The sequence below is a fragment of the Chrysemys picta genome, chromosome 14 (genome assembly GCF_011386835.1).
Source record: "Chrysemys picta bellii isolate R12L10 chromosome 14, ASM1138683v2, whole genome shotgun sequence".
NCBI lineage: Eukaryota > Metazoa > Chordata > Testudines > Emydidae > Chrysemys > Chrysemys picta.
In genome coordinates, this window is record NC_088804.1 from 27,747,800 (window position 1) to 27,768,644 (window position 20,845).

Consider the following 20,845-nt stretch of genomic DNA (forward strand, 5'->3'; position numbering starts at 1 on the left):
TCCATGCAATACACAGTACTGAGACTACAGGATTCACGTTTAATACACAGGCCAGTATTAGGAGTACTGTGATAGCATGGAGCTCGGCTGTTCTCAGTGGTGGTAGATGACAGAACAAGGAGCAATGGTCTCAAGTTGCAGTGGGGGAGGTCCAGGTTGGATATTAGGAAAAACTATTTCACTAGGAGGGTGGTGAAACACTGGAATGCGTTACCTAGGGAGGTGGTGAAGTCTCCTTCCTTGGAGGTTTTTAAGGCCGGCTTGACAAAGCCCCGGCTGGGATGATTTAGTTGGGAATTGGTCTTGCTTTGAGCAGGGGGTTGGACTAGATGACCTCTTGAGGTCCCTTCCAACCCTGATATTCTATGATTCTATGATTCTTAGGAGTCCCTGTCATGGACCAGGAACCCATTATGCAAGGCGCTGCATGAGCACAGAACAAAATGTGTCCCAAAGAATTCACCTTAAGAAACTGTGATTCCTTGTAAGAGTAAGCAGGGGTCTCCTGCCACAGCAAGTCTTAGAGATGTCTGGGTATCCACTGAGAACAGTTTGAGCCCCCTCAATCCTCCAGAATGGAGCTATATGCTGAGTATATGATAGCAACCTGTCCTGGAATAAATCTATACAATCCCTTGCCTGTAAGTCTGTTCTGACTCTAGACAGACACATTGAAAGATGAATTTGGGGACTCAACCTTTCTCAATCCCACTACTGATAATTTCCCAGATCCTTCCCCACCTATTGTGGAAACCCCCTAAGCTTCCCAGTAACAAATTTCCTGATTCCCTTCCAGGATAACAAAGCCCTGCATCTATTACTGGCAAACTACCTTAGCCACCCCTGCTGCCTAACCCTTCCATAACTCCTCAAAGAACATGGTGCTATGTGGGCTACTATAATCTGCATGTCATTATTCAAAAGGGGTCTGCTGAAATCTGGGCTCAGTTCTGCCCCTAAAGGAATATAGAGACACTGCAGCTCTGCCATTCACTTTCATGTATACAACAAGGAAGAATGCTGGCCAAGCAGCTGGTACATTCCCTACTGAAATACATGAGTGATGGGCACCTTCTAAATACTATGGCCTGATTCTCCACTGTGTTACATCCGTATTACTCCACTGATTTCAATGGTGTTACACCAAGGTAAAATAAGTATAACAGGTTGGAGAATCAGGCCCCATGTCACTTTCTATCTAAGCAGTGGGAGAGAGAGAGAGTGTGCCCGCACTGTCACCCATGCCTTCCCTCTCCCCTAATCTCCTTCACAACTGTTATGAAATATAATATCTCAGACTTCTAGAGGAACAAGCTGTAATACTATTAGGGACCATGCAACTGCAGTTTTAAACTCATGTTTTTCATGGTAATCACAGCTCAGTGAAACATTAAAATTGAAACCAATCCACCGAATCAAACTGAAATGAACGACTAAAAACTTATTTAAGCAAACTAAAGGCAATAGCTTTTTAACCTCTCAGCTCTCCCCAGGCCAAATCCTAAAGTCTTGGCTCAATCCTTATTCAAGCAAAGCATCCACTTATCTTAGTGAGAGTTTTGTCTGAGCAAGATCTTTGGGATGTGGGACATGATCCAGCAAGGTGAGGCTCAATGCCTTCCTCAGCCAGAAGCTTCAGTGGAAGTTGAGGATCCTCATCACCTTTCAGGATTGGGCCCTGAGCCCCAGCATCTGCTATCCCAGACCAATGACTCTGTACTTTCATTATACACCACTCTCTTCCTTCTGCCTGTCTCACGCAAGCACTTCAACCAAAGCATAAATTTAGATTCTACCCTCCTCAGTGATGTCCTGGGGTGTTTTGCACAAAAGATTGAGGGTACAATGTGACCTTTAGTCTCTTGGTAAAGGACATTTGTCCTTTTCATGACTGTTAATGCTAGCTACATGTGACAGGGCATTTGGGTGCCTTAAGAGGGGATCTGGGTAGTTATGCCTACATACATGCACCTGAGAACTAGATGCTGGTTGCCAAAGACTACTAATGACTGAGAGCTGGAAGAGTTTCAGCTGCACCAAGTTAACAACTTACCAAGGCATGAGGAAACTTTATAAAGGTAGACCAGAAGCCTAGCTAATTGAATGGGGATGTAGAGTGTGAGTACTGTCTCAGTACTGGCTCTGCAGATGGTGGTAGATGATAACCTAAGGTATGTCATTGGCTTATTTTTTTTGCCCCGGTTCTTTCCCCCCAAAGCTGTATAGGGAAAGAAGAAATAAATTAATCTTCTTCTTTCCCTGATAGACTGGAAGACCTATTGTTAATTATAAAGTGACCCAGCTGTTGAGACCTTTGGCAAAAACAGATAGCAGTAAAACATGAGGTAACTGTGGCTTAATAGCAAAAGTACTCACTACACATACCTTCATTTTGGCTTTGTAGTAGGTCAGGGCCTCACCATTTTCTGTAGACGATAACAGCTTTTTGCAAAGTTGTGTCTTAATAAAATGTAAAGGTGGCAAGTACTAATCATAGTTTTGTCATGACAACAAAACTGGGAAGCCGGTGTCTGGTCTGCCCCTCTGGAGTGTAAGGAAGTGTGGGAGGTGATAGTAAGCCCCATCTGACTCAGAGTGGTTATTTCTCCACTTTTTAAAAAATACTCTTGTCTCCTCTTAATGTCAGCAGAAAAGGGATTTTTCTTTTTTATTAAAATCCCAGACCCAAAGTGGGCATGTTGCTTTTGAATATGGATCTGTTGTTTTTTAAAATGCATTTACAGTATGGCACCTTACAAGGAGACCATACAACTGTCATCTGCTGTTATTACAGAATGATCAATATGGCTTTTTTCCTAATTCAAAAAGCCTTGTATTTGGCTGCCCAGTAGTGATACAAATGGATTTGCAGCTAAGGCTGGAGAGATCAAATACATCCCATATGTGACAAACATCCCTACTATTTCTCCCTATACCACCAGCTCTGCTTGCAGCTATTTTCTCAGCATCACTGTTCAGTCATCCTTGTGCCTCCTGTTCATAAAGGGTTATTTTTGATGCTGAACTTATTTTGTTACACTTTGCTTCTCTCGAAGTGTCTGTCCCCTACTCTGAATCCTCTTCCTACATCTGATCAGATTGTTTTAATATTCTTTTACACTAGCAAGCTGGATTGAGAATTACACACTTACCCTTCTGGCTAGAAACAGAAGCTGAAATAGAACTTTTTATTTAAATGCTTCTTGTTAGTAGCCACCCTCCTCATTTCTCCAACTTTAGGCAACAGAACAGCTGCTCACTACTGTGAATACAAAATGATATTCAAAAACCAGACATCGTGGCCTTGATTTAAAAAAACAAAAAAAACAAAAAAAAACAGGGGCATACAAACAAGAATTTGGGTGCTGTGTGTGTGTGTGTGTGTGTGTATATGTATATGTGTGTGTGTGTGTGTGTGTGTGTGTGTGTGTGTGTGTGTGTGTATATATATATATATATAAAAATTTTTCTTATGGGGTGGGGGGAAGGAACAGCATATAGGGCCAAATCTTGAGGTATCGAGCAGTCACACTTCACACTGATGCAAACAGAAGTTGTACATGCTGAGAACACATGAGGATTTGACCCAGGAATACTAGGGTCAAAAAGACTATTTGGGCTATCTAGTGTGGCTGCTTAGTACGTAATTCCTGTTAAAATATCTTCTGTGTTTTTAGATACATGTAGTAATTGTGCCACATCAACCTCCCTTTGGAATCTATTCTTCTGCCCAATTTCTCTTATAGCAATTAGGAACTTCTCCTGGTATTTAACTTAAACTCTTCCTTAGCTCCTCCCATTTTTGAGGCTTTCACTGTTTACATATTTGAAGTACCATTCTAAATGGGTCCCTCAGGTACCAACACATTGTAGTAACTATTGGTAAAGGTACCAGATCTGATGGACAGCACTATATCTGGTTTTATAAAAATAAAAACAAAAGTTTTCTCTCTTCTTCTCCCTCCCCTTTTCAGTCACTGACTGAATTGCGAATATTAGGTTTGACATTAATGACACTCTAGGCAGGAGGTGTTTTGTGTTCCCATCCACTCTTTCATTGGTCTGCTTCAGGGATTGATGTGCTGCCAGTGTTTTAACAAAGGGCTCTCCATAATTTCCTTTTAGCCTGGGATAAATCTTAGCATCCCTAGGGTGTGACTGCATAGACAGGAGAACTAATGGGCTGGGGAATCTATTCATTTGTTTCCCCACTTAAAGGAAAATGCTTTCGCCTTCTTCATTCGTTATGGTTTAAGAAAGTACTGGGCAAACAAACTTGTATTAAGTTTATTAGTTGGAAATGTTTATGCTTTGTTCTTGGAAGTTGCACTAAGAATACTGAACTTAAACTGTTAAATTTGTATAATTTGAAGTGAGGTGCCTTTATTTGTATAAAGGCCTTGTATTTATGCTGTCTGTAAACGGTTTGTTTTAAAGATACCTGCCATTTGGGATAATCTGGTCCATTCTAAAGACAAAAGAGATGCGCTCCTGTGAAGTATTTTTAGGAGCCCTTGTGGTAAGACCTATTCGGTAGGAATGACTTAGCAGTATCGGGTGGGGGTGGGGGGGGAGATTGTGATTTCCTTTGGGGGCAGAGAAACCACTCCGCCTCCACTTCAGTTTGTAGTGGTAATTTTAGTGATTCTCAAACGGTGGGTTGTGACCCCATTTTAATGGGGTTGCCAGGGCCTGCTTTACACTTGCTGGGACCCATGGCTGAGGCGGAAGCCTGAGCTTCACTCCCCACCGGGTCATGTAGAATTTTGTTGTCAGAAGTGGGTCACCGTGCAATGACTTTTGAAAACTCTGAGCTAGGCTCTCCCATAATAGTGTATGGTATCTGACTGCTTAGCATCTTCACTGTAGCCTTTGGCTGAATTATTTTTTTCCTCCTCCAAAGGTGCTAAGCACCTCTGGATCGCTATGTTATAGCTATCCATTCTATGAAAACAGTTGTTCAAATGGCTGATAAAATTGCCTCTTGAGAAACTACTAAGTACCTGCATTCCTTATCCTGAATGCAGTGACCTACTAGAAAGTACACTCTGCTGCCTTCCACCAACTGGCAGATTTTTTTTCCTCAGTTGTAGACATTTCCAGCCTGGTTAGGGCATAAGTTAGAAAACAAAATCACTGCCTCAGACTCTTGAGATGTCAATGAATGAGTGGAATGTGTGTGCCATTTAAGCACTGGTTTTACTCAACCTGTCAGTCAGGTAGAGTCCATGCTATTGTTCCAGTACCAGCTTTATTCATCAACATTCTCTCACTTCTAAGAAGGAAACTCGGGGAGAAGTGGAACAAAACCAAAATGAAAACAGTGGAACAAAATAACACAAAGGAATGAGTCGCTATTAGCATGAAAGGTGTTTTGGGCGGATAGAAATTCCATAATAACAGTAAAATATAGAACACACCTGTGTGCTCTTTGACCGTCTCACCAGCTGCTTGCTAATGCAATTAATTGATCTATTACAAAAGTGCCCTACTAATTACATGAAAAAATAGCTGAATCAGCTGAGTGTTACTCACAAGAAAACTGACTTCGGCTGTCTTGTTCCAGCCATGGACAACACATTTAATCCTTTCCTTCCTTCCTTTGGAAATAGGGATTGCAACACTGACAGCTCTTTCTTTAACATGTGCTTGTTACAGGGCAGAGAACTGAACATTCTATTATGGCTAGAGCAACCTTTCTGGCATCTGTGTCTCTCTACTCTCTCCAAGAGGTTTGGAATAATTGTCTGGTGTATGCATGTAGTCACAGTTCCACTAGCTGTACATTCCTCAACACACCTCCCTTTATTCTCACTTGTCCAGCCTTCCAACTCACATCACATGGAGAGGACACTCCATCCTTGCAGGTCTGCAATAGCCTCTCTATGTGATGTAGCTACAATAGCCTGGGTAGTTGATGTGGAGGCACTGCTTTGCCAATGTGTCAGTGTCCCCCTCTGACTTAACTGGTTTGGACCAAAGGAAGGACAGGCGTCGATACATTTGGAACCGGCTACACTGCAGGAGTTGCTAGAGTAGTGGTGATCTTCCATCTGCCTGCCTTTCAGGGCTCCACTTCTAGATTGGTTATCAGTCACAGCTGAAGGACTCAATCTGTCCTGTGTGGATGTAGTTGGCAAAAACTGAGTGAATTTGCTCATCTGCCTTCTGATCACATTTCCTCCATCAAGGGTTCCACTAGCCTCATCAGGTGCTCATCAGCCCAAAGCCATTGGTGCTTCCTGAGGTTTCTGGGTTAATTAACCACCACCCAGCACTCGGCATTGACCAGTACAGGTTGTACCACTTATGGTCATAATGGTAGCAGGTTTTCAATTCTAACATGACCTAATGGTTTTGACTTTCCAACTAACAGTTGTATTAGGACAGGGGGTTCCACAAGATCCTTAAATGCAAACCAGCTAGAAGTAGTTCAGCTATTAGGTTCTACAGTGACCACCAACCTCTCACTGGATGAAGACCGAAATGTTTGCATTGGAAAGGCTGCCACCACCTTTAGCAGACTAACTAAAAGAGCATGGAACAACTCAAAGCTGACCATAAAGATCAAAATGCTAGTGTACCAAGCTTGTGTCCTCAGCACTCTCATGTATGGTGGGGAAACATGGACAACTTATGCTCATCAGGAGATCAGGTTGAACAGTTTCCACCTATGTTGTTTATGCCGCATACTCAACACCAAATAGCAGGATAAAGTCACCAATGCAGAGGTTCTTCAAAGGACAAATTTACCAAAATATAGGTATATCTCCACACATATATGTGTGTGTGTGTGTCTATCTATCTATCTATCTATCATAGAACTGGAAGGGACCCTGAAAGGTCATTGAGTCCAGCCCCCTGCCTTCACTAGCAGGACCAAGTACTGATTTTGCCCTAGATCCCTAAGTGGCCCCCTCAAGGATTAAACTTAAAATCCTGTGTTAAGCAGGCCAATGCTCAAACCACTGAGCTATCCCTCCCCTCCAACTGATAGCCCTGCTCAAGCAAAGATAACTGCGCTGTCTGGGCCATTTGAGTAGGTTGGAAGACAGATTCATACCCAAGGACATGCTATAAAGGGAGCTATTGGAGGGAACAAGAACAACAAGACATCCCAAGCTTTGCTATAAAGACACATGCAAGCAAGATATGAAGAAATTTGGAATTGATTCTGACCAATGGGAAATCTTGGCAAGTGATCGTAACAGGTGATGCCATTGTCTCTATAAGGGTATCAAAGTCCATGACAGGAGCTGGCTCCTACAGCTTGAAGAGAAAAGAGCCCGTAGGAAGCAAGCAGCTCCCAACCAAGATGCATACATTTGCAATAACTGCCAAAGAACATGCAAATCTCAGATTAGCCTATTCGGTCACATGAGACATTGCAAACCATCTACATCATAGGCTGCAATTCCCACCATCTCTCGCAGATGAAAGGAGGCCAACAAAGCCTTCCAACTAAGGTTCTTGTGTGCCCACCTCTAACACAGTATCTGAGAGCCTCACACCACCCCTGTGAGGTAGGGAAGTGCTAGTCTCCCATTTGTAAAATGGGGATAATGAGGCTCCGAGGCAAAATGACTTGACTTGACCAAGGTCAAATAGGAAGTCTGTTCAAGAGCAGGGACTTGAATCCAGATCTGATAAGTCCTAGACTAATGCTCAAACCTCTGGACCAACTTTTCTCCCACAACTCTCGAGAGAGGTTCCTCTCTTCCACCTTCCTCTCTCCCATCTGTGCTATAGTAGACTGAACATAATCTCTGAGACCCAGAGGTGCAGGAAACCCCTTGAGATGTTCTTAACCTGCACACCTCCCCATAGTGTAATGTTTGGACCTGCTGTACCCAAATGAGTTACTAGAGCAGAATTTGGTTTTGAGTATTTAGGCTTCTGAAATGAGGTGATATTTGCCTTTGTGCAGAGAGCTAACACCAGAGCTGTGTACACTGAAATCCCACTAAAGTAAGTCCCATTAGGGGTTAAGTGCTCTGCCAACCTTTTGCAGGCCCTCTGCAGAGGGGAGAATTTCACCCCAGAAGCACAAAAGCAATGATAAAAACTAAATCACACAGGAATTATTTTAAGCAAAGATGGAAATAGATTTACATTCCTATCACATTGCCATCATAGTTTATGATTGAAAATTATATCACAAAGGAAGTTCACTTTCAAAACTATCGGCTTAGATTTTTCTCTTAAGGAACGCCATATTGCATGGCAAAAACTTGGACCACAGCCATCTTTTGTGTGGGGAGTAGAAAAGGACAGCTGTTCTTTCCATCCAGTCAGCTCATCAAAACTACAGAACAAGTAATTAATAGGATCCACTGAAGATCAATAATGTGTGTTCTTAAATGCACAGACTTGTGATGGAATTGCTGACCAATGGTCTGAAAGGATAGATCAAGGCGGAGACCTATTCTCTATGGACTTCTGATTTATCTAGATTTGAACCCAGCACTCCCTTGATGTAACAATCAATCAAACTTTTAATAGTCTCTCTTCCCCTCCCCACCCCGCTTTCAATTATACCATCTCTGAGGACCCCTTGCAGAGCAACTCGGGCTCAGAAGGGAAGATATGAAGGCAGTCTTTGTCCTTTCAGGAAAAGGAACCTAGAAGAAGGTCAAATCCCTCACTACAAAATCTCTCCTTATTTGTCTAGCATGTAGCCATGAATCTGCTCTCCCCACCCCAGAGAGAATGTCAATAAGACTTTTCTAGCGCTAGTTCTTGCTTCATCTAGCGTTTTGCATATTACAGAGCCAAAAGACTTCCTGTGGACACTCCATACTGCCACTGACTCATGGACACTGATCCTACAGAGTCAGGTGGTCTTGTCACCTGATACAAAACATTACCTGGGACTTCTTGTAACTTTCCATTGTGAGGGAAGGGGGGAGGGTCAAGTTTGGGATACAAAGGGTTCCCACCTTGTCTAAATCCTATTTAAGGGTGGGGAGGAAGGCAAACAGGACGACTCCTCTCCATGGCCTGTCTGCCCAAGAAGAAAAACTGAAGGCAAGGGGGGGGAGTCCAGACTGAGACACGTCTAATCTGAAAAAGAATATAACTGGAACTCTGAACCACAGAAGCTTTGCAAACTGCCTGCAACAATATCTAGGGTGAGAAATACTATTTGTAACCAATTTCTTCAGTGAAACCAGCTTAGTTTGCATGTTTGATTTCATTTGCTTAGTAATCTGCTTTGTTCTGTTTGTTACCCCTTTTACCACTTAAAATCTGCCTTTTGTAGTTAATAAAATTTGTTTTGTTTTATTAAACCCAGTTTCTGTAACTTCTAATGGGGGAGCAGGGAGAAGTGTGCACACCTCTCTCCAAACTGAGGAAGGAGGCAAATTTCATAATGTATCTTTGGGTCTGCACTCCAAGGGAGGTGGACATCTGAGTGCTGGAGCAAGTCCCTTATGCAGAGTCTTCCCAGAGCTGATCTGCAGCTGGGTGTGGCCCTGCCTGTGTGTGTTACAGGAGGTTTTAAGAGCCTGGCTCAGCAAGACAGGTTAAAGGGGGCCCAGGCTGGCAGAACAGGTAGACTCAGTGGTATCTCAGCACATCAGGTGGCTTCCCAAGGGGTCCAACCTGTCATAATGTTATAATAGTTTAAATTCAAAGTAACTTCATTGACCTCAATATTACTCCGGATCAGGGGTCGGCAACGTTCAGCACGTGGCTCGCCAGGGTAAGCACCCTGGCAGGCCGGGCCAGTTTATTTACCTGCTGATGCGGCAGGTTCGGACGATCGTGGCCCCCACTGGCCGCGGTTCGCCGTCCCAGGCCAATGGGGGCGGCGGGAAGCCGCAGCCAGCACATCCCTCACCCGCGCCGCTTCCCGCCGCCCCCATTGGCCCGGGACGGTGAACCGCGACGAGTGGGGGCCGCAATCGTCAGCAGGTAAAAAAACTGGCCCGGCCCGCTAGGGTGCTTACCCTGGCGAGCCGCGTGCCAAACGTTGCCGACCTCTGCTCCAGATCTTCATCATTGTAACTGAATCTGTCTCTAGTTCTCTAACTTCTGCAAAAACTTTCATTAATAATAGACTTTAATGGAAATAGTGCTGATGCTTATTTGATCTGTTTGAAATGTAGATGAAATCAGTTTTGTTTAAAGGCTGTTGCAATCATTTTGTATAAAAAGAAATTTCTATTAACCCAGCACTTTAAAAAGGACAGACAGTCCAGTTTTTTTATCTCAATTAGAAATGTTGATATTTATAGTCTTCTAAAATGCCAGCACACCCAGTAAAGGTCTCGTGTGACAGATTTAATTGCATTTTTACTCTACATCTTTAAAAAGCATGATAAACTCCTAGTCCAGGGACTTGCAAAGTAAGTGAGGCATGCATTCAACTATTTTAATGCTAACTTAAACTCATAACAGCTGTTTTAAATAGTAAATTGAGGGAACTGCACTTTTCCTATTGTCTCCTTATCAATGATCTTAGGCTTTTGCAAGGGTTGACATTTTTTCTCCCTAACAGATTTACATTTGTGGTTGTACTACACTATCCTTAATGAGAAGCTGTGTATATATTCTAGGCCAGGGGTCGGCAACGTTTGGCACGCGGCTTGCCAGGGTAAGCACCCTGGCGGGCCGGGCCAGTTTATTTACCTGCTGATGCGGCAGGTTCAGCTGACCGTGGCCCCCACTCGCTGCAGTTCGCCCTCCCGGGCCAATGGGGGCAGCGGGAAGCGGCGCGGGCGAGGGATGTGTTGGCCGTGGCTTCCCGCCGCCCCCATTGGCCTGGGACGGCGAACCACGGCCAGTGGGGGGCTGCGATCGGCCAAACCTGCCGCGTCAGCAGGTAAATAAACTGGCCCGGCCCGCTAGGGTGCTTACCCTGGTGAGCCGCGTGCCGAACGTTGCCGACCCCTGTTCTAGGCTAAAAGCCACACTAATTCTGACCTTTAATAAAGAGCATTGGTAATTTGTCTAAATGCCTGATTCCTGGAACCTTTAGATCTGATTTCAAAGGTCTGAGTGCTTGAAGTGTTCATTGACTTCAGTGGGAGTTGCTTTGCTCAATATCTTCCAAGTTCAGACACTAGCTGAAAGGAAGTAATAATTTAAGCATTTTACTAGTTGAAACACAACAAAGGTCCTTTCCACCCTATTGGACAAATTTTCAACTGGCCTGAAACGTTGCACTCACAAATTCTAGATATGCCTGTGTAAATCAGGTTTGTACTTCATGACCGATTTGCCAATGTACCTGTGAATGTGGATTTTTTTCCACTGAGGCTGCGACTGAATGTGTCTCTTAGGCCTGGTCTACACTAGGCGTTTATGTCGAAGTTAGCGCCGTTAAATCGAATTAACCCTGCACCCGTCCACACTGCGATGCTATTTAGTTCGACATAGAGGTCTCTTTAATTCGACTTCTGTACTCCTCCCCGACGAGGGGAGTAGCGCTAAATTCGACATGGCCATGTCGAATTAGGCTAGGTGTGGATGGAAATCGACGCTAATAGCTCCGGGAGCTATCCCACAGTGCACCACTCTGTTGACGCTCTGGACAGCAGTGCGAGCTCGGATGCTCTGACCAGCCACACAGGAAAAGCCCCGGGAAAATTTGAATTTGAATTCCTTTTCCTGTCTGGCCAGTTTGAATCTCATTTCCTGTCTGGACATCGTGGCGAGCACAGCAGCACTGGCAACGATGCAGAGCTCTCCAGCAGTGATGGCCGTGCAGTCTGGGAATAGAAAGAGAGCCCCAGCATGGACTGATCGTGAAGTCTTGGATCTCATCGCTGTGTGGGGCGATGAGTCCGTGCTTTCCGAGCTGCGATCCAAAAGAAGGAATGCAAAGATCTACGAGAAGATCTCTAAAGACATGGCAGAGAGAGGATACAGCCGGGATGCAACGCAGTGCCGCGTGAAAATCAAGGAGCTGAGACAAGGCTACCAGAAGACCAAAGAGGCAAACGGACGCTCCGGATCCCATCCCCAGACATCCCGTTTCTACGAGGCACTGCATTCCATCCTCGGTGCTGCCGCCACCACTACCCCACCAGTGACCGTGGACTCTGAGGATGGGATACTGTCCACGGCCGGTTCCTCAGACATGTTAGGGGACGGGGAAGATGAGGAAGGAGATGAGGAGGGCGAGGCAGTTGGCAGCTCTCACAACGCTGATTTCCCCGACAGCCAGGATCTCTTCATCACCCTTACAGAGATCCCCTACGAAGCGTCCCCAGCCATTACCCCGGACACAGAATCTGGTGAAGGATCAGCCAGTAAGTGTTGTAAACATCTAAACATTTATTTTTAACAAAACAGGAATATTAACAATTAAAAGAATGGGTTGTTCATGATTAGTGTGCCCTAGGCGCTTAACGGTTTAGTAAGGGGCAGTGCAAGTTTTGAAAAGAAATCTAGCAATGTCCGGTTTTCAGTGATTGTCCTGCACAAGCCGCTCTACTGTGTATTCCCTGCTACTGCAGCTACAGTAAAATGCGGTCTATATGTGCGGGGATAGAGCAGTAATCCTCCTGGGACATCTCGATGAAGCTCTCCTGGAGGTAACTTGAAAGCCGTTGCATGAGGTTCTTGGGGAGAGCGGCCTTATTGGGTCCTCCGAAGTACGACACGTTGCCGCGCCACGAGATTATCAGGTACTCGGGGATCATTGCTCTGCACAGCAGGGCGGCATACGGCCCTGGTCTTTGGAGGCTTTCCCGGAGCATTCTCTCTTTGTCGCTCTCGGAGATCCTCATCAGGGTGATGTCGGCCATGGTGACCTGCTTTTAATTAGGTAGGGGAATGTTAGTGTTGGGACTGCTTTCCCGTTCCTTTACAGAACTGTCACCGCTGGTTTGCAGCCACGCGGTGGAGGCGGGAGAGGGGCAGCCGAAAGGGATCATTCCCGGGGACAGCCGCGAGGGGGTGGGACAGGGGCAGAGTTCCCGCTTGCCGGATTGCTGGCAGCAGGGACTGACATTGATTTAAATGTGAAATGAGGCCAGTGGTAATATAAAAGTTTTAAACTGCCTCAAGTGTACGGCTTACCATGTCTGCCTGCAACAGAAATTCCGTTGTGCTGCCTCGCTTCTCAAATGTGCTGTTCAAGACCCCAGGCACAGAATGCGAAGGCCGAGAATTCGACCTTGTGCTGAGTGCGCATGTGAAAGGTGCTGTGCATGGTCTTGTTCACAGAGAAAGACTATGTTCTTTGTTCACAACTACATTTATCTTTCAGAGGAATTCACTCCCTTTTTCCCATTTCCACAGCCCCGTCTGCGACTGTCTCACAACCTAGCCTGGAATCACACTCCCAGAGGCTAGCGCGGATTAGGCGTAGGAAGAAGAGGACACGGGAGGACATGTTCTCTGAGCTTATGGCCTCTTCCCAAGCCCAGGCAGCACAGCAGACCCAGTGGCGGGAGAACTTGACCCGAATGCACCAAGCCAACATGGATCGGGAGGAGAGGTGGCGGCAGGAAGACCAGCAGGCGACTCAAACGCTGCTTGGACTACTGAGGGAGCAAACGGACACGCTCCGGCGCCTTGTGGATGTTCTGCAGGAACGGAGGCAGGAGGACAGAGCCCCGCTGCAGTCCATCTCTAACCGCCCTCCCCCGCCACCAAGTCCCATACCCACCTCACCCAAAGTGCAAAGAAGGAGAGGCGGCAGAGTCCCTGCTAACTCTCACTCCACCCCTGCAGAGAGCTCTAGTAGCAGAAGGCTCTCATTTCCCAAAATTTGAAAAGTTCTTTCCTTCCCGCCTGACACAAGCCCACGTCCAAGTTTCACCTCCCAATGCCATGTGTAGTTGATAATAAAAAATTCGTTTCTGTTAACTACTGTTTCAATCATGTTCTTTTGGAGGAGGAGGGGAAAGGGGGTTGGAAATTGGACAGGACAGTCTCCTTTGGCAGGGTACATAGTCGGGGGCAGGCACAGCAGCAGGGCACATACACAGTGCAGTGATGCAGTGACTAGTTGCCCCGGTTAGTCTGGGAGGTTGTTTTGATGTAATGTTGGGGGGGGTGGGTTGCTCTGTGACTTTGTGGCGGGGGAGGGCAGTTACAGATCTTAAGCGCCGGTCCTTAGACAGGATCACAGAGCCACACAGCATGGGATCTGTAACCGTCCTCCCCCTGCCACAAAGTCAAATAGACCTCCCATACACACAGTCCCGATCAGGAGGGGTGACAGGCTCCGTTGAAACAAGCATCCCACCGCAGCGGAGCCTGTCAATCCTTGAGTTTAGAAGCTGCATTCGCATCACAACACTAGACCCGCCCCGCACCACAGTCTGCGTCCCAGTTTTAAAAAATTCCCGCTAAAACAGTATTAAAGAAAACGGTGTGCTTTAACAAAGTAGAACTATTTTTATTTCGACACGTGTGTTGGAGGGGGGGTGAAGGGGGTATGTAACTGGATAGGATAGTCAACATTACCTGGGTAAAGAAACGGGGGCAGGTTTAGCTTCTCAGTACACAAACTATAAAATCACAGGTTACCCTGCTCACTCAGGAACTTTGCTTTCAAAGCCTCCCGGATGCACAGCGCTTCCCGCTGGTCTCTTCTAATCGCCCGGCTGTCTGGCTGTGAGTAATCACCAGCCAGGCTATTTTCCTCAACCTCCCACCCCGCCATAAAGGTCTCCCCCTTGCTCTCACAGAGATTGTGGAGCACACAGCAAGCTGCTATAACAATGGGGATATTGGTTTCGCTGAGATCACAGCGAGTCAGTAAGCTTCTCCATCTCCCCTTGAGACGGCCAAAAGCACACTCCACCACCATTCTGCACTTGCTCAGCCGGTAGTTGAAGAGTTCTTTTTCAGTGTCCAGGGCGCCAGTATAGGGCTTCATGAGCCAGGGCATTAGCGGGTAGGCTGGGTCCCCGAGGATGACTATAGGCATCTCCACATCCCCAACAGTTATTTTGTGGTCCGGGAAGTAAATACCTTGTTGCAGCCGTCTAAACAGACCAGAGTTCCTGAAAACACGAGCGTCATGAACCTTGCCCGGCCATCCCACGTAGATGTTGGTAAAACGTCCCCTGTGGTCCACCAGTGCTTGCAGCACCATGGAAAAGTATCCCTTTCGGTTAATGTACTGGGTGGCCTGGTGGTCCGGTGCCAGGATAGGGATGTGAGTTCCATCTATGGCCCCACCGCAGTTTGGGAATCCCATCGCTGCGAAGCCATCTATGATCGCCTCCACGTTTCCCAGGGTCACTACCTTTGGCAGCAGTACATCAACGATTGCCTTCGCTACTTGCATCACAACAACCCCCACGGTAGATTTGCCCACCCCAAACTGGTTCGCGACTGACCGGTAGCTGTCTGGCGTTGCAAGCTTCCACAGGGCTATGGCCACTCGCTTCTGTACACTCAGTGCAGCTCGCAACCGGGTGTCACTGCGCTTCAGGGCAGGGGACAGCAACTCACAAAGTTCCAGGAAAGTTCCCTTCCGCATGCGAAAGTTTCGCAGCCACTGGGATTCATCCCAGACCTGCAGCACTATGCGGTCCCACCACTCAGTGCTTGTCTCCCGTGCCCAGAATCGCCGTTCCACGGCATCAACATGACCCATTGCCACTGTGATGTCCTCTGCGCTGGGTCGCCTGCTTTCTGACAGGTCTGTGCTACTCTCAGACTTCAGGACATCACCGCGGTGCCGTAGCCTCCTTGCCTGACTTTTCTGCATCTGCCTCAGGGAAACCTTTATGATAAGCTGCGAGACGTTGAGAGCGGCCACAACTGCAGCGATGGTCGCAGCGGGCTCCATGCTCGGAGTACAGTGGCGTCCGCGCTGTCAATGACTGGAAAAGCGCGCGAACTGTTTTCCCGCCGGCGCTTTCAGGGAGGGAGGGCGGGAGTGATGGACGGATGACGACAGTTTCCCAAAAGCACCCTCGACTCATTTTGTTACCCAGAAGGCATTGCCGGCTACACCCAGAATTCCAATGGGCAGAGGGGACTGCGGGAACTGTGGGATAGCTGACCACAGTGCACCGCTTCGAATGTCGACGCTATCACCGTTAGTGTGGACGCACAAAGTCGAATTACTGTCCTTAGTGTGGACACACACGTTCGACTTTGCAATATCGATTACAAAAATTCGATGCAAGTAAAATCGAACTACTCTCGTAGTGTAGACAAGGCCTTAGTAAAATGAGGAAGGGAACACTCAAGGCAGTGCCAACTCAAGTGCCCTTAAGCACACAATCCAATTTTCTCATCCTGTTTAGAACATGGTAATGTGCACGGTGTTGCTTTCTCCAGTTGTTGATGGTATTGTCACTACTTTTGGTGCTTATTAGGTTTTTTTGAGTGATATATATTTGATTTAATTTGTGACTCTCTGAATTAAAACCCTGTTGTTGTTGTTAAACCAGGAGACAGAAAACACCAGATTCTTCTTTGTTGCAGAAAGTATGTGTCTCACACTTGAAATGACTTTAGTCCCCAAATACTAAAAGTGGGGACAAAAATAAGACAATTTGCTGCCTCAGAGCGATTTATAATTGCATTTGATTTTGGGGCAACCCAGCATATCTGATGCAGCCTCAAGCTGTGCATGGTATTTGAGATGTGTTGAATTATAGATGAGAGAACTGGAGTCCTCTGTAAATAACTGTCTAAAATACCACTGAAATAAATAAGGGTTTGTACAGAATGTGAGCAGATGCACCACAAATACACACTACATGGGAAGGGATGAAACAGCTAATGTAAGCAGGCACCACTATGTATAGAAAGGGTGTGCATGTGGAATTAGGTTATGCAAAGAAGTCTGGGCTGAGTATTCACCTAGTTTACCCCCAAAAGACTTCCTAATGTGAGACCTAGGCTGAACCAGGACCCCATAATGCCAATTTTTAGCACAACTGTCTAAAATACCCCACAGAAACCTGAGGAAAAAGGTGTTGAAAAGCAGAGCCGTGAGGAGAAAACGTTGTAAATGAGCTGGAAAAGGAAGCTGACATGAGCAGCGCCTTTTTTATTTATGAGAACATCCTTCCTGTGAGCAATTTCTATATCGGGTGCAACTTTGCTGCCTCCTCAGGTATAGTGTTGGAAGTAATGGGTTACCCAGCTCAATAAGGGAGGTTTTTATTTTAAGTGCCCTTGTGCTAAGGTAAAATCATTGTCTGACAGTTATTACTGATTGTACTGTATGATCAGATGCAAAGGTGATGAGTGCCATGTAAAAACCCAGATAACCATGTAGACATAGGACTTAAGATCTGTTGGGAGAAGAACCCATAGGTAACACATTCCATATGATGCAAATAGATCTGCTCTTGCACGTTATAGCAATAAAGTGTACACAGAATGCAGTTATATAGTATTAAATCGAAAGGCTAACCAGCTGGAAGACCTTCAGGCAAATTTTTTTTATTCTGTCCAATTGCGTGGTGTGTGTATGGTTGTTTGTGTTGCACACCTGGTTAAATTTTCAGATATGGGTCCCTGCTATAGGTGGTGCCCATATCTGAAAATCTGTCAGCGCTTGAACAATAGTCATTGCTTTCCATCTTCCCCCTTCCTAAGTCACTGAGATTTTGGGGGCAATACTGTTTGGGGTGGTGTTAGGTGGGCATAAGTAGCATGCTAGTTCAAGTTCATACAGGCTTCCTATCTCGCTGTAGTGCTGGTATTTTAACAGTCCTTGGTATTAGCAACACCTTCTTAAACTGGCAGAGATGCCTGATATGGCAACTGCCTTATATAAAACTGTTCTTTGCTTTTGTTTTGAGACTATTGGGAAATAACAGATACTAGTTCCTTACTGCAGTGGTGCTCAACCTTAGGTTTGTGGTCCTCCTGTGTACTAAGCCCAACCTTGTGCTTTTACTGATTTTAATAAGATTTAGTCCTCTGTATCGATTTATATTTGAAGTTCAGCTTGTTTCATATGTATTTAGATAGGCTGTTGCTATATATAGTATTGTTTTTTAAAAACAAATAAAGAAACCAGTGCATAAAATGTGTATCAGAATTATAGAAAATGGGGGGGGGGCACGTAAAGAGAACACAATGCTAACAAATCCGCCATTTGGTATATTGTGTTTGAAGCAGGCTCTGGGCCTTATGAAATGCTCTGGTGGGCTGTGTAAGGCCCATGGGCCTGTAGATTGGACACCCCTCCCTTACTGTGACACCCTGCACTCAAGTCTAGCTGCAAACAGAAAATCAGTCTTTCCATGGAAATATAGTGAATACTTCTTGTCACAAGTTTTGATTTGTATAGGCCTCTACCACACACTTCTGTGACTATTTATTTATACATGATCTGTTTTATGGGGCATTTGTTCCTCTGAGCTTGTTACAGAAGAAATGCTAAAATGTGACTCTGATTAACTGTTTTGTTGATCAGCATGTTTTCTAGGCTGTATTTTAGTATTGAATTGATAGCTTTGCAAACAAATTTGGAAAATCCTATATATTGGAGAAGTACCCCATGTTGCTTGGTATTTATTCGATACTTGAGACTTAAGTAGTCAGTTGCTTTAATTCTGCTTTTTATTAAGTACACCTTGAAATAACATGCAATTGCTGAAATACTTCATTTTGCAGAAAAGTTTTAAAAGGTTCTGAAGGCACTATAATGCATATTCAGATTTGGCTTGCAGAAACGGACTGGCTAGTTCCCCCTTGTCAAGCATCTAAGATTTTTTTTTTAATTGCCATGGCTATCTGAAGATAAAGGGGTTTTTATTAAAACCCAAAAAGCCAGGTCAAACCTTTAGCTCCAAGATGTGAATATTGTATAGATCTTCTTCCCTCCCCCCCCCACTCCTTTAGATGTTTTGTGGGGCTTTTCTTACAGGTACAAGGTCTGGCAAGCAGTCTCCTCCAGAATTTGTGGCACAGATGGCAGGGATATTTGGGCAGTGAGTGGCTCTCATAATTACCCTTGAACATTTGTGCATCATTTTACTATAGCTCCTTAGATCCACTAAGTTGACAGGTGAGAAACCGAGGTCCCAGCAAGCCCAGATCTCTTGCATCCTTCTAAACAACACAGTAGTTCTGGCCATTATGAAATGCTTAATTATAAACACACACTTCCTGTGTTCCATGGGCTTGACCTAAAGCTCACAGAGTCTAATTGCCTTTGGATTAGGGACTATATTACTACAGTACTTGTGTTGTATGAATGCTTTCAACTCCACTTTACGTGCATTGCTGCTGGCTGTAGGATTTTTGTCCCTCGTATAACTCTGGCTCCTTGTCGTTCCTCAAACTTGAAGCTATATGCTTGTGTGCATGAGGTTGTGTTAACTGAGAAAATGAGGTCAATAGACATTTCTAGCTAGTAATTAAGGACAATAGTGCACCCTCAGTTCCATTTACACTTTGTGGAATAGGGTTCTGACAACTTTCCTTCTGGCAAGTTTTTATGGCAACAGGATATAAATATTAAACTGAAGTTCAAACTCCTATAGTTTGAAATTAGCAGTTTAGCAAGGCGAGAACAAAAATCAAGGGAACAGACTAGGCTGAAGCTGTTAATCACCCATATACTAGTAAATAGGTATCACCGAAATTGCAACATACTACTTTTCATAAAACTTGCATTATCAATTCATAAAAAGTACTCGAGGCATTGCTTAGTCACTGCCAGAACAACACTTTCCCCTACATACACTGGCTGCAGAAATCAATCCTTTGAATACATCTGACGTCTTTGCTTTTACAGTAATTCTTTCTGTTCCTTCCAACATTGTTTTAACCTGCTGACAGTTGGATTGTTACTTTGCATTAACAATTCCAAATGCAGAGAATCTAGCCTGCAGTTGCTTCTTGATATTGATTTTTTTTCTCCATAGCTGCCAATGTTTAATAGGTTCCAGCACTGATGACTGGCTTCTTAAGTATTCTCAGCTTTTGGATTATACTCCCTTTTTTAAAACTGGCATTTGGTTGCAGCACCTTTCATGATACATTAGCTAAATACATTGAGCAGAGCTAAATCATCCCTTCACACTACCTTTTGATAGTATTCTGCTTGAAATCCACATGCAATATAAACAAGGGACGTAGACATAAATAAGCCCACCAAGCACCCATATTAATGCAGCATCAAACTCTGAACAAATCTAATGCGAAGTGCAGTCTGTGGAAAATGATTCAACAGGAAGGTGTATTGACAGTCCCATGGAGGAAATTGAAGGGTAACTCACTTGAGCATGTTAGTTTGATGGACATATAGTCTCTGCCACAGTCCTTCTTGTAGTGACAGCGCAGCCAGTTCAGGAGGCAGAGTCCGTTGCCACACTGTAGTTCTTCTTTTTTACAGGGCAGAATGCCGTCTTCATCTGAAAGGAAGAGAAACAATGCATGACTGTTACTGAAGTAGGAAATGACTGCTGCACAATGCCACAGCTCTTCTGAAAGTCCGTCCTCTTTGCTGTCTCTTAGGGTACGTCTATACTTACCTCCGGGTTCGGCGGTAAGCAATCGATCGTCTGGGATCGATTTATCGCGTCTTGTCTAGACACGATAAATCGATACCGGAAGTGCTCGCCGTCAACGCTGGTACTCCTGCTCCGCGAGAGGAGTACGCGGAGTCGACGGGGGAGCCTGCCTGCCACATGTGGACCTGCGGTAAGTATTTTGTAGTTCGAACTAAGGTACTTCGACTTCAGCTACGTTATTCACGTAGCTGAAGTTGCGTATCTTAGTTCAAACTGGGGGGTTAGTGTGGACCAGCCCTAAAAGCCTGGTGAGAGTGAAAACAGATTTGTGTGTTTGTCAGATAGCAAAAGGGGGGGGGCCTCCGACTCTGACAAAAGCTTGGTATATCGTTAATCATTTATACAGTGCTGTAGACCTATGAAGCATTGCACACCGGGAAAAT

At 45.2% G+C, this 20,845-nt stretch overlaps 2 protein-coding genes across 2 annotated transcripts in view; one reads left to right on the forward strand and one right to left on the reverse strand.

Annotated features, from left to right (window-relative positions):
* The window catches only part of BEAN1 (brain expressed associated with NEDD4 1), a 109,192-nt gene that overhangs the window by 70,787 nt on the left and 17,560 nt on the right, over positions 1-20,845 (reverse strand). The window contains exon 3 of the mRNA XM_005310869.5: positions 20,169-20,303. Within this exon, the coding sequence (XP_005310926.1) occupies positions 20,169-20,303 (135 nt within the window). The remainder of the gene's footprint in view (positions 1-20,168; positions 20,304-20,845) is intronic.
* On the forward strand, positions 11,500-13,824 carry LOC135975627 (uncharacterized). Its single transcript, XM_065567250.1, has 2 exons — positions 11,500-12,260; positions 13,255-13,824. Exons 1-2 carry the CDS (start codon positions 11,684-11,686, stop codon positions 13,728-13,730), a joined length of 1,053 nt encoding a protein of 350 aa, XP_065423322.1. The 5' UTR covers positions 11,500-11,683; the 3' UTR covers positions 13,731-13,824.